Below are 12,302 nucleotides of genomic sequence, written 5' to 3'. Positions count from 1 at the left end.
TTCTTTACTTTTAATGTAAGTCAATGGAACCAGACTTTTTCAAGTCATTTTGGGTCATTTTCACCCTGTTCTTCAATGATCAGACCCAGCACAGAACAGGTATTTTTTGGGTGGTGGATCATTCTCAGCACTGCAGGAGTGGTGGCATGTTGGTGTGCGTTGCGCTAAATTAATACTTACCCACACACACACACACACACACACACACACACACACACATTTTCTAAGCCGCTTATCCTTCTGGGTCGCGGGGGGGGAGCTGAAGCCTATCCCAGCAGTCATTGGGCGGAAGGCAGGATAATACTTACCCAGAAATGTAAAAATTATTTACAAGCTTTCAAAGAAACAACATCACTGCTTGTCAAGTAGATATTTTAAAATCAGCACACAGCAGTTAAATGTATAAGCTAAAAAATAGCTCAAATGGCTTCTTTACAAACACAGAAGATCCTGCTAAAGCCGGAGTAGACAGATAAATCACTGTGATCAGTCAGTTATTCTGAGTTTTAGTAAACTCTTTTGAGGCATGACTGAACTGAACAGTCTCTTTAGTCATAGACATGTTTACGAGTGATAAGCTTAGCTTTGGTATTGTACTGTACTTGTGAATATGTCCCATGGCAATTTAGATACGTTATTAACTGGAAATCACATAGCTACTCACTTTAAAGTAAAATTTGTCAGATTTTGTTATTGGGATATGGTGGATTTTTAGCTTATGTCATGAAAAGGCACCGGGAGCAGCAGTGGAGTGAAGCAAGCAAAGAGAATTTTGTATTCATTTGGTATTTATTTGAATAACGATTTTTTTTTAGAAGAACTACATGAACAAAACAGCCAACCAGTGAGGAACAGTGTAAAAGAACAGCAGAGATTTTCCCATGGACTTTTTCAATATGTATTCTAAATATATTCCCAATACATATGTTACTTAATACGTTTAGGACAGTGTATTCAGTGTTCAGCCATCACTACTTTTTCATTAGTATTTAAACAGGTATTTTGCTCAACCCTCTCTGTATATATATATATATATATATATGAATATACACAGTTGCTCAAACAACACTGTAAACACTGGTTTGTAATTTCAACCTAAACCTTTTCGATTCCCCTCGAATAAACATTTTGAAAAACTACATTTCCTATGTAGCAATAGACCGCCTTATGACGTATAAGCCGTAGCGTGCGGACACGCACGTAGTGACGCTATCACGTTCCGTGCGCCGTCTCTGTTCAGCTTGTTGAAGCGCGATGGCGGCGAGCCGGGGATCTTCTTCATCTTCCAGGTGGTTCTTCACCCGGGAACAGCTAGAAACGACGCCGTCGAGACGATGCGGAGTAGAACCGGACAGGGAGCTCTCTTACCGACAACAGGCGGCCAACCTCATTCAGGACATGGGGCAAAGGCTCAACGTGTATCCTTCTCTTAGCCATCGATTCGCTTGTTAGCATGCTAAGGCTAAAGCTAGGCTGCGAGCAGACGCGGGTATTAAAATACCAGCTAACTAGAGCGCCTAGCTAACGAGTGCAGTCTTTAATGGATCTCTGTTCTTGTGTACTAAAGAGAACGCTAAGAAAGCGGAGGTTAAATTTCTACAAACTGTTCAAGTGTCCTAGCTAGTTAGCTAGAAAGCTAGTGCGCTTGACGAGGCTGGTTCGCCTGCTACTTGTTCGAATTTTCCCGTTCCACCTTAAATGGCGCAGCAGTTACATTCTGGCGCTTCAGGCTGCACCATTAACAGCTGCACTAATTCAAGGTGGAACCGTAAAATTCGAGCAAAAAGCTGGCGACTCGGAAGCTGACCGTCAGAATGCTACGCACTATTTACTAGCGAACGGTTTAAAGTGGAATTGCACCGATTTCTTCAAAATGTCTTAATAATTCAGTTCTTGAGATGTAAACAAAGTCTTTCATAGTGCTTTAATGTGAAATGGTTCATTGTACAGACACCACATTGTAGATACACTTCTTTACAGTGGTGGTGATTGCAACCAGGGGTCTCCATGTGTTGAACACCAATATGGCCATTTTATTTACTGTCTGAAACGACCAGTGAACCTACACGTGTCTTCTCAGTCTTTATGTTTTTATATGTACTGTTGATGATGGTAAAATAGTTAAACATCTGAAATAAAGAAAAATAAGTTTCTTTGGGGACTGTTTTACCTCACAACACCTTGCGTGTATTCCTCAACCATGAGTGGATTAAAATAAATTGATAAATACATTTTAAGCCAAAATTTTATCTCAAAGCTATCTGAAAACAGTGTTGCAGGCATCAGGCAGCGCATTCATAACCATTTCATGTATTAACTTTCTGTGAGGGAGCTTTTGAGGTGCACGCCTTGTTACTATCACCACCACTGTGAACATTTCGGACTCTGTGAACTTCTCTAGAATGGAGCATTTCACACCAGACCACTCTGAATGACTGTGTTTGGATCTTAACCATTTAATTATGCAGAATTTTTGAAATATCAGTGGACTTGCCCTTTAAGTAGGCATGTGTAAGGTAGAAAACAGGATTCCTATGCTGTATGGAAAAGTATGAAATTTGATTTTAGTTATTTTCAAATCTGGATAAGTATGGACAAAAGAAAAGAGAGCATTGGCTATATTTGTGTTTTCAGACTATTGCCCCTATTCTGTTTTCCAAAATATAAAATTGAGAGTGTCTAAAATTAATTGATCAGACAAGCAGACAAGATTTTTTTCATGCTGTTTGGAGCAGACAGCCAGTGCAGGCAAAATGTTTACCACTGTGAGAGCGCAGACCAGTGCGAGCATGATGTTGTCGAAAGCAAGGCAAGAAGTATGGCGTGCGGCTGAACGCACACTCCTACGCAGAGCTGTCTCTGTGCCGGTATGTCACAGCCTGCAAAACAGCTCTGCCCCAAGTGCCTTATAACTGTACTAGAGCTGGACATCTGCAACCAAATTAGCTTGAAAGAAAATACGGCAGTATCTTTTAATTGTATATGTACGTGTTAAATAACCACATATTAAGATTCTCAGAGCATTTGATTTATGCAGTGATTAGAGTCTCTTTTGGATGTAAGGAAAACACATGGCTGCGTTTGTCGTTTCCATACACAGTGAATAAGCAAGGTTGCACAGACACCGTGAAAATTAAATTTGTTCTTCTTAATAAAAGAGACCAAGAAATATGAAGGATAATAATACAGTATTATTTAAAGGAAAATAATGAGTATAGGTAGCACCGGTAGTTTACTTCCTTTTTGGGCAGAGATGTTTGACAGTGGTACGTCGTCCAGCTTTCTGCCTAGCAGCGTGGGCTAAACGGCCACAGTGGGTAGATAGAGCTGGAAAGGTCGGAAAGATCTACCGACAAATCTGGAAATCTGAGTTTGGAAAAGTATGGGATTTTAAAAAGGAAAATGTGAAGGAACTCTGAGAAAAGCTGTGCTGCTTTATGTATTTCACAATTTTCCCTTTGCTGGCTAGCTAAAGGATTCTACTGTTGTTATGATGTCAAGATTGTAACAATAGAAGACCCCTTTTAGGTGCTGCATAGAACCATATTCAGAAAGGTTCTATATAGAAACATATACAGCACAAAATCTAAAATCATAAAATTTTAACAGCAGTTGTGTGGGTTTGTAACAAGTTGTGAAGACATGGACACACTCAGGCGTTTCAGTCCTTAATTCTTGTTTCAGCTCCCAGCTCACGATAAATACTGCAATTGTTTACATGCACAGATTTTATATGTACCACTCTTTCACCAAATTCCACAGAAATGTGAGTATTGCTTCTCTAAACTGCTCTAATTCCCTGTAATCTTAAATGTTGGACAGATTGTAAGACCCAATGTAACACACAATGCTTTTTCTGTTGTTCTAAGTCCTACCTGTAAAGTTTGTTTGACAAAATATTTTTTGCAAGATAGAAATGATGAGAGAGTGAACATGTTATAAGTTTGTAGTTGGAGTGGAAATATCTAAAGTATTTCAAACTCAAGGAGCATGAGATATTATGCAGTATAATATAACGGTGCCCTGTTTAACTGTTTCATAGGCTATAGTCCTATTAAGGCTGGATTCGTTTTACATTGGGAGGAGGAGTAAAGTAATTGTACCACAGCACGTCTGAAATGTTTGAGAAATTCGCACGGGATAAGAAATCTTGGTATAAATTAGAGATGAGAGTGACTTCTGAAGTCACGCACTGCAGTCATACCAAAATAGTTACAGACACTATATGTTTGGGCGCTCATGAGTGAAAAAACACATCCTGATGTTTGTAATAGTAATTTTCTTCAAGTTAACCATCTACCTAGTTGTCTTAAATCAGTGATGTGTCATTGAGGTAGGATAATACCTATCAGCTTGATTTGGTCCACAGAGAATTCAAGTAAATAGAGGTAGGCGATATGACAAAATATAATATCACGATACTTCTGGAAGGTTTCTACGATACAGTGTGTCACAATATTTATTTTGTCTGACATCTAATAAGTTGGAACAGACAAAATAGTGTCACATTTTAAAGGTGTTATCAAAAACTATGAACCCAATTGCTTGTATTCAACATTTCACATGAAGTACTGCACTAAATCCAATTAAACAGGAATAGTGCTGCTCTCTTTTTAATCAAATATGCAGTTGGAAAGTGATTTTTAAGTACTGACACTACGCATAAAATGCACAGAAAAGGACATTCTGATGTAATTTATGATAATGATGAATATTGTCCCAGCCCTACAAGTAAATGTTTCTTTGAGTACTTCTATTCAGTGAAAGCCTTAATAATCTGAAGTTATTTTTACAGGTCGTTTCATAGTAGGTAATGGGTGCTGGAGTCTTTATTGGCGTGTCAACTCACAGTCTGTAAACATTACTAGACATGGCACATTCAATAGGAACTGAAGTAACGGCAGTAATAATTACTTTTATCCAACCTCTCTGTGTAATACTAATCCTGTCTGAACAATTCTTAGGTTATCTGAGCATTTATGAACCTGCCATATCATTTTAGGTTGGATTGTATAAATGATACAGTTGTCTTTTTGTTATCCCCCCCACAAGATCATCTCTCCAACCACATTATTCCTGGCTGCAAAGGTTGAGGAGCAACCACGAAAACTTGAACATGTCATAAAAGTGGCACATGCTTGTTTGAACCCTCAAGAGCCTCCTTTAGACACAAAGAGTAATGTAAGTCTGGGTAGTTCTGGGTATTGTAGCTCTATTTTTCTTATTACATATTTCAGCATGTTCCCCTCACCCCAAACCCCTGCTTAGCTGGTGTAATACTGACTCTTATGGTAACCAGAATTTAAATTTCAGGGTGATGTGTATTAGACAGAGAGCATTGTCTCAGATGATGTAGTCATAGTCAGCGGGGTCTGAGTAAACTAATACGGACCCCAGTTAGCTTCCAGAAGGCATACGTCAGTTGCCAAAACTGTCAACCCATGTACAGAGTGGTTGATGATACTGTGGGTTCTAGTTTATGAGGAAAGACACATTACAAGCATCATGTAATGATTGTCTATTGAACTTCAGGCGTACCTCCAGCAAGCTCAAGAGCTGGTGATACTTGAAACCATAGTGCTGCAGACTTTAGGTAAGTGTGAGACTGTCTAAGGGTATGAAGTATGTTGAAAATGTCCATTGCAGTCAAAAGACGACAGCTTTGTGAGCTCTGGAATGTGCTAAAGCCCACACCCACATAGCCTGTTTACCAGCCATTTGAATGAACCATCTGTGTTCTGACTGTTATGGATGTATGGTCATTTACTTCATCTGAAACAAGATGAAATGCTAAAGTGAGACCCAAAACCGACCCTAGTTGTCTTCTTTGATGTTACAGGATATTGTTCTGTAACTCTAGCCAACTACTGTCATCCTTAGGCTTATTTGGACGTTGCTGTATTTTGTTTTGTCTGTTTGACAAGATTGTGGCATTACATTGGAGCCATGTATGATGCTTGTGTGCTTTCTGTTGCAGGGTTTGAAATTACTATTGAACATCCTCATACTGATGTTGTGAAATGTTCCCAGCTAGTGCGAGGTAGAGACTTCATTCATTGGCCTTATGTTCTCTACACTTCTCTCATAAATAGATTTAAGAATACTGTTTTTGTGTGACAAACCATTGACCTTTAAGCTATGGCTAAGCATGAAGTACAGTACAAGGAGAGGTAACTCATGTATTAAATATTGTATTAAGTATTTGCAGTTCCCTTTATTTTTTTCCAGCCTAACACTTTCTCCCTTGTTTCTTGTTTTTTCCTTTCCACAGCAAGCAAGGATCTGGCACAGACTTCCTATTTCATGGCTACCAACAGGTTGTTATCCTGAACCTCATTTGTTGCACTGTGACTGCACACTATAGCTTCCTTTACTGCAGGTTCCCCTTACGGTGTCCAGCACCCTCTTTGCGCTGGTGGCTACCGGGATGCCTCTCCCTCTCCAAACGCCCTCAGACGGGGCCAAGGGAGGGAGCCCCTGGCTTACCGGCCCCGGTTGCAGTGCGGTGTATTGTACGAGGGATCACTGTTGGCACAAAGGGGTCAAATGCACAATGTGAAGTGTAGTGGTGCCCTTGAACCTCACGTTTGCTCAGTTACAGAAGTGCATTTATCTTTAAAAAAAAAAGAAAGAAAAAAAAGACACTTTGGTAGCCTGAATAGCAGCTAAAGGTTACACAGATGTAAACATTACATAGAGGTCCTCAAGGTAAGTACCTAGACTTTGATGATTTTTTTTTTTCTAAACCTTTTAATGCTTTTGATGTTAAATTGCATTTGCTTGCTTTTTTGCCTGATTTTTTTTTTTTTTGGACATATGCAATTTTTTTAATGATATTTTTGAAATCGTAACTCGTAACTAGTTGTTTTTCTTTGTTTTGTTTTTTTTTTTTTAACCCATTAAGGACCTATTTTATGACTACAACTACTCTGAATTAGAAGTAATTTGGTTGCATATTATTGCATTATGAAAGCTAAGGGATGTCCTGAGAAAATTTAAAGGTCCTCAAGGGGTTAGTCGTAGTGCTTTCTCTCTTGGTTTATATTATAATTTGTCTCAGCAGAAGGCAGTGCTTTTTAAGCCATTATTGTAATTCTTTTACTTTCAGTAGTAAGGCATTGTGTAAGTAGGCTATATTTAATCAAGGATATGGCTGCATTATCTAGAGATGTTTGTTTCTAACTGTAGAACTACTCAATGTTTGGATGTGGGACTGTTGATCGCTAAACACATTGTCTGATTTTTGTCATGTCCTGAATTGAGTTATGTGTTCTCCTTCAAAAAGCCCTTTGTCAGAAATAAGGTCTGATGAAGTGATCTAAACTGGGTCTTGTTCCATTGTAAAACTAAGGCATGAGCAGGTTCAGTCAGGTGCTTTGACATTTCTCATCATGCAGAAACAATGAAAAAAGTTCAGTTAATGTTTTTTTGTGACAGGTTTTCAACCGTCATTCCTTTTTAAGTGTAGATTAAATTTGATAACATTTGAAAAGCTTACAGCTGCAGTCCTACTTGGATGTTTGTTAATTTCAAAAAAGAAAAGTCCTCAAAAGTTAAAAGTTCCAAAAGGTTTAGATGCAAGGTCATTTGGGATATGCTGTAGTCCCTGTTCCAAACATTGAGCTTGTTCCATGGCACAAGGTTACCATCCATCTTTTACCTTGACTTTCTGACCTTAAACTTTGCGTTCGGACAGTGTGGCCTGCAGTTATTTTTGAAGATTTCAGAAGGCTGAGGTACTACACTAGTTTCTGCTGTAGCTAGAACAGTGCCTTTAAGCATCAACACTAAAAAAAAAAAAAGTTTCATTTGTTCCCATTGTATGTGCAATACTGAAAATATCGTCTTGATTTCATGAGTTAACAAAGATTTTGATTCAGTAGTAAAATACTTAAGTTACTATTTTGGTAAATAAAATGGATGGTAACCATATGCTCCCTGTACTGTGTAGTATGTTAACCCATGAACCTTTTGTCCCTCTCAGGGCAGTAATTGCATGGCACTGAAAAACATGAAAGTGTCTAGTGTATTGTATTTGCTTATTTGATGCTGTCATGTTTACGCTTGTTTTTAATGCAGCAAACCCATTATTTTGCTTCTGTATCATTGAAAAGACCAAACGGGTTGTCAAATCATGGGTTTGTGTGTAATCTTTGTAGTAGATATTAGTTTAATTGTCTGATCAGAAGGAAGCTTTGATGATGTGATGTTAGTTTGGCCAAGCAGTCCCCTAGTGACATGTGTCTCAGAGGTGTACTGGGAAGCCAAAACTGACTCCTGTTATTTATGAAGTAGCATTTGAGTGCCTTAACGTTTTAAGCTTGGCCCTGCAGATTTGTAAACGTGTTAAGTTTGTGTCCACAATGGCTGATAAAGGCCTGCCCTCTTTTTGTCCTTTTTTCTCTTTTCCATGCAGCCTCCACCTCACCACCTTCTGTCTGCAGTACAAGCCCACAGTCATTGCCTGTGTTTGCATCCACCTGGCCTGCAAGTGGTCGAACTGGGAGATTCCTGTGTCCACTGATGGCAAACATTGGTGGGAGTATGTGGACAGCTCAGTCACACTTGAGTTACTAGATGGTGAGTTATGAGTGCTTTACATATATCTTGGGATCCATTCGTAGTATTGGCATGAGCTAGTCGTTGATGTCCTCCACAGTTCAAACCCATTGTATGTACCATAGTATGTTAGATTTGTGCGTATTTTAATAGAGATGTTACATTTGCTCTTGCAGAATTGACACATGAGTTTCTGCAGATTTTGGAGAAAACTCCTAGTCGGTTGAAGAGGATTCGGAACTGGAGGGTAATGCTTGTGAATTTAAAGAAGTGCATGCTGTTCATTTTTGCCGTTTTTTCTTTAATTCTATCTTATCTTTATTTAGTTAATTCATCATTTTAAAACTTTTTGTTCTGCTTGTTGTCAGGCAACGCAAGCTGCCAAGAAGCCCAAAGCAGAAGGCCAGTCATCAGAGAGCGGCTCTTTTGCAGGCTGTTCCTTAACCCAAGACCAGTCTATGGTAGACGCCATTCCTGGAGTGTCTGCGAACGCAACTTTCCCCAAAGCCTCCACGTCATTCCCTGTTGCTCTGCCTGGCAACCCAGGTGCTGCCCTTTCCTTGGATTCTGTCGCCAACATGCAGGGCACCTCCTATACTTTCACAGCCCCAAGTGACTGGCCCCAGGACCAAGGGCGCCCAGACTCGTACTCTCTCAAACAGATCCCTCTCCATTCCTCGCTCCTGGGTCACCCGCACCGGCCTGACAAAAGCATGGAGTTCAACCCAGTCAAACAGGATCACAAGGCCAACAGTGGTGGGAAGCACCAAGCTCCTGTTTGCCCACCGCCTGCACCTCAGACACAGAAAATGTCTCTGGAGAAATACAAGGAGAAACACGCGGCAGAGCTGGCAGCGCAGAAACGTAGGCAAGAGCAGCAGCTGCAGCAACAGAGCACTGAGGTGGAAGGCAAGGATTCATATACGGGCTCGGGTCAGGCTGAGCACCGCAAACACCCTCAGCCCCACCTTCAAGGGTCCAGCAGCAGCAGCTCCTCTACCGCCTCTCCTCTTAAAATGAAACTGCCCTTGCCAGCCCAGGACAAACTCCAAGGTGACAAACGGGAGAAGGGAAGCTCGTTAAAGCTCCGCCTTCCGGTTCCTGCTCCTCCTACCGAGAAAGGCGGCGCGAGTAAAGAAGAGCTGAAGATGAAGATTAAAGTTTCATCTGAACGGCACAGCTCCTCAGACGAGGGCGGTGGCAAGAGCAAACATTCCAGTCCAGTGGTGAGCAAGGAGAAGCACCGGGACCACTCGGCCCACCGGCACCACCACCACAAGCATGGCCACTCTCACAGCGGCAACAGTCGAAGCCCCCTGGCAGGCCTTGGCAGCGACGGGGCAAGCTCCGGCTCTTCGCGTAAGAGGACGCACGCCGACCCCAGCCATAACCACCACTCCTCCAAAAAAAGCAAAAGCTCCAAGAGCGGTGCAGGTAGTTCCTCTCATTGTTCCTCTGTACAGCAGTGTGTGTCGTCTCGCAGCTCTGTTCTTAACCTTGCCTTCCCCCCTCCTCCTCCTCCTCCTCCCCCTCCTGTCGCACACCAGGTGGGCTTCGGACATCTCAGCAACCTAGTGAAACTGGACAAGAAGCCAGTGGAGAGCCACGGCCCTGAGGGTGCCGTTCGGGCCACTAGCGCTAATGGCATACACACAGACTATAAAGACTCTTTCGATATGCTTGATTCGCTGTTAAGTGCCCAAGGAATGAACTTATAGAGAAGGAAAAGGGGATAAAGCAAAAAATGAAGACCGAATCTTAGGTATTATCCTTAAGAGGAAGGAAGAAAATATGAATGTGAGTGAGAGTAAGAACTAATAATAAAATGCTTCCCGATCTTCTGATCTCTTGGCAGTTCGGTTTAGTCCTGCCTATTTCTTTATGTGTAACTGCTGCTTTGTCCTCCATAGTTTCAAATGGATCATGATGAGTGAGCGAGTGTGTGCGTGCATGTGTGTGTGGGCGAGAGAGATGGGGCCATCCTAGTGCAAATAAGTGTATTCTTTAATTCTCCACAGGATAAAAAGTATTACGAATGCTGTAAAGCATGAAAGGTGCAATTTCTTTTTCTTCCCTCTCCCCTTTATAATTTAAGTGATATTTACTTAAGACACTGAAGAAATGCTGTCCTCCTGGTCCTAACCTAACATGTGCCCTGCGTTTTGTTTGGATGTAATATTTTTTTTGGATTAGGTGAGGAGGTGCTGAAATGGGCAGTTGTGTTTTTTTTTGTTTTTTTTTGTCTACCTTTTTATTTTTCTTTTAATAACTTCGTGTACGTATGATGTGCATGTTATAACCAACAAAGGGATGAAGTAGAATGCTGTTTACAGAAAGTGGAGATAAATGTACATACATTTTTGTATGTTAAAAGCTATACCATAAATACTCAGGTTTGGAGCTGCTTGTATTACTATATATATGACTATATAAATATATTACCAGGTGGGAAAATGACATTCGTAAACCGCTACCAGAATCAGTCATTGGTGATTCTAACTGCAGCATTCCAGTGATGTTTGAGAGCCTGTATTCTGCATGGCAGCCAGGAGAGGGCACAATCCTACATCATCCTGGGCAATCCAGACCCCACCAATCACCTGGCATGTTGTCAGAGGCCATGCAATTTGTACTAATTAATCTTTTTCTTTTCTTTTTTTTTTCTTTTTTCGACCTCCAAGATGACCTTAAGCTGGACGCCAAAGGCTGTGCCTCAGATAAGAAAAACAAACATAAAAAATGGACAAGTGTAGTACTATGAAGTTTACATAACTTTTGCTGTGAAGTGCATTTAAAAAAAATCTTGGCTTGATGCTATAGCCCACATGTACAAAGTTGTAAATCAATAATGGATGTGTTGAATCATAATTGTTGGATAAGAGGCAACTAGAATTTGTTCCATCAGTGTTGAATCAGTGGGTCTCATTCTGTCTCACGTTCACAGGTCAGTGCACCATCGTTGCATCCTTTTTGTACAAGTGTCGCATGCGAGTGACGGCCAACAATCTATGTACAGAGTTCTTTTACTCTTGGGCACAGAATTGCAGCTGTTTAAAGCAAAACACCTAGTTTCTTTTGACCCCATCTTCCTCTCATTTCATTTAGAGTCTAACAATAAATCCCAAGGTTTCCATTACCTTAACTTTAACCTCTGTCTATGTCTTTTCAATGGTTTGATGAAAAGTTGTTTGTTTCAGTGTACTCAGTGTACTACTTAGTAAATCAAGGTTTGTTTAATGTTGATTCCATAAGTAAGGTATGCGATAAGTAATGCTACAGTTGAGTGCAAAGTTTGGCTGCCCTGGTAGAAAAATGTTTTACTGAGTGAAAATAAGTACAGATGCTCTACAGAGAATGCACATTTAGTGTTTGTTTGCTGAATTTAACATGGGGAAAATATAAAACGTGGCCTGTGCAAAGGTTATGGCACCTCTTTTGCTTGCTTGTTTTGTTTCCCTCCCCCCATATGTTAAACTCAGCAAATAAATAGAAATCATGCACTTAAAATGTCACATTTAAGTTTGTTTGCTATAGAGGAACTTTTTCCGACATGGGAAATCAAAAAAAGTTATTTTGACAGAGGGGTATTTCACAAAACAGTTACGAAGTTAGCTTCATAACTTCGGCCAAAAAATAAAAAAAGCTTGTATATGGAGCCTCTAAGGTGACATTGTGATTGTTTTAATTAGGTTGGCTGTGAATTAATGCATTGTTACTGTTGGGACAAAACCATGTATTTCCAT

At 40.5% G+C, this 12,302-nt stretch overlaps 1 protein-coding gene across 3 annotated transcripts; it reads left to right on the top strand.

The window, feature by feature from the left end:
* The first annotated feature begins 243 nt into the window (after window positions 1-243).
* Window positions 244-11,707, top strand: ccnt2a (cyclin T2a). Of its 3 annotated transcripts, XM_036561890.1 has the most exons (10): window positions 244-1,418; window positions 3,685-3,766; window positions 5,053-5,181; window positions 5,533-5,593; window positions 5,978-6,040; window positions 6,272-6,317; window positions 8,417-8,580; window positions 8,736-8,806; window positions 8,928-9,993; window positions 10,107-11,707. In XM_036561890.1, exons 1-10 carry the CDS (start codon window positions 1,255-1,257, stop codon window positions 10,172-10,174), a joined length of 1,914 nt encoding a protein of 637 aa, XP_036417783.1. In that variant the 5' UTR covers window positions 244-1,254; the 3' UTR covers window positions 10,175-11,707. The 3 variants fall into 3 exon arrangements, 2 of the variants coding, with proteins under 2 accessions (XP_036417783.1, XP_036417782.1); XM_036561889.1 differs by having other exon boundaries at window positions 8,928-11,707; XR_005006544.1 differs by lacking the exons at window positions 8,736-8,806; window positions 8,928-9,993; window positions 10,107-11,707 and having other exon boundaries at window positions 6,272-6,708; window positions 8,417-8,525.
* The last annotated feature ends 595 nt before the right edge of the window (window positions 11,708-12,302 follow it).

This window comes from Colossoma macropomum, unplaced genomic scaffold (assembly GCF_904425465.1).
Source record: "Colossoma macropomum unplaced genomic scaffold, Colossoma_macropomum, whole genome shotgun sequence".
Lineage (NCBI taxonomy): Eukaryota > Metazoa > Chordata > Actinopteri > Characiformes > Serrasalmidae > Colossoma > Colossoma macropomum.
Note: the sequence above shows the minus strand (reverse complement) of the source record. Positions and strands in the feature narration are given on the sequence as shown.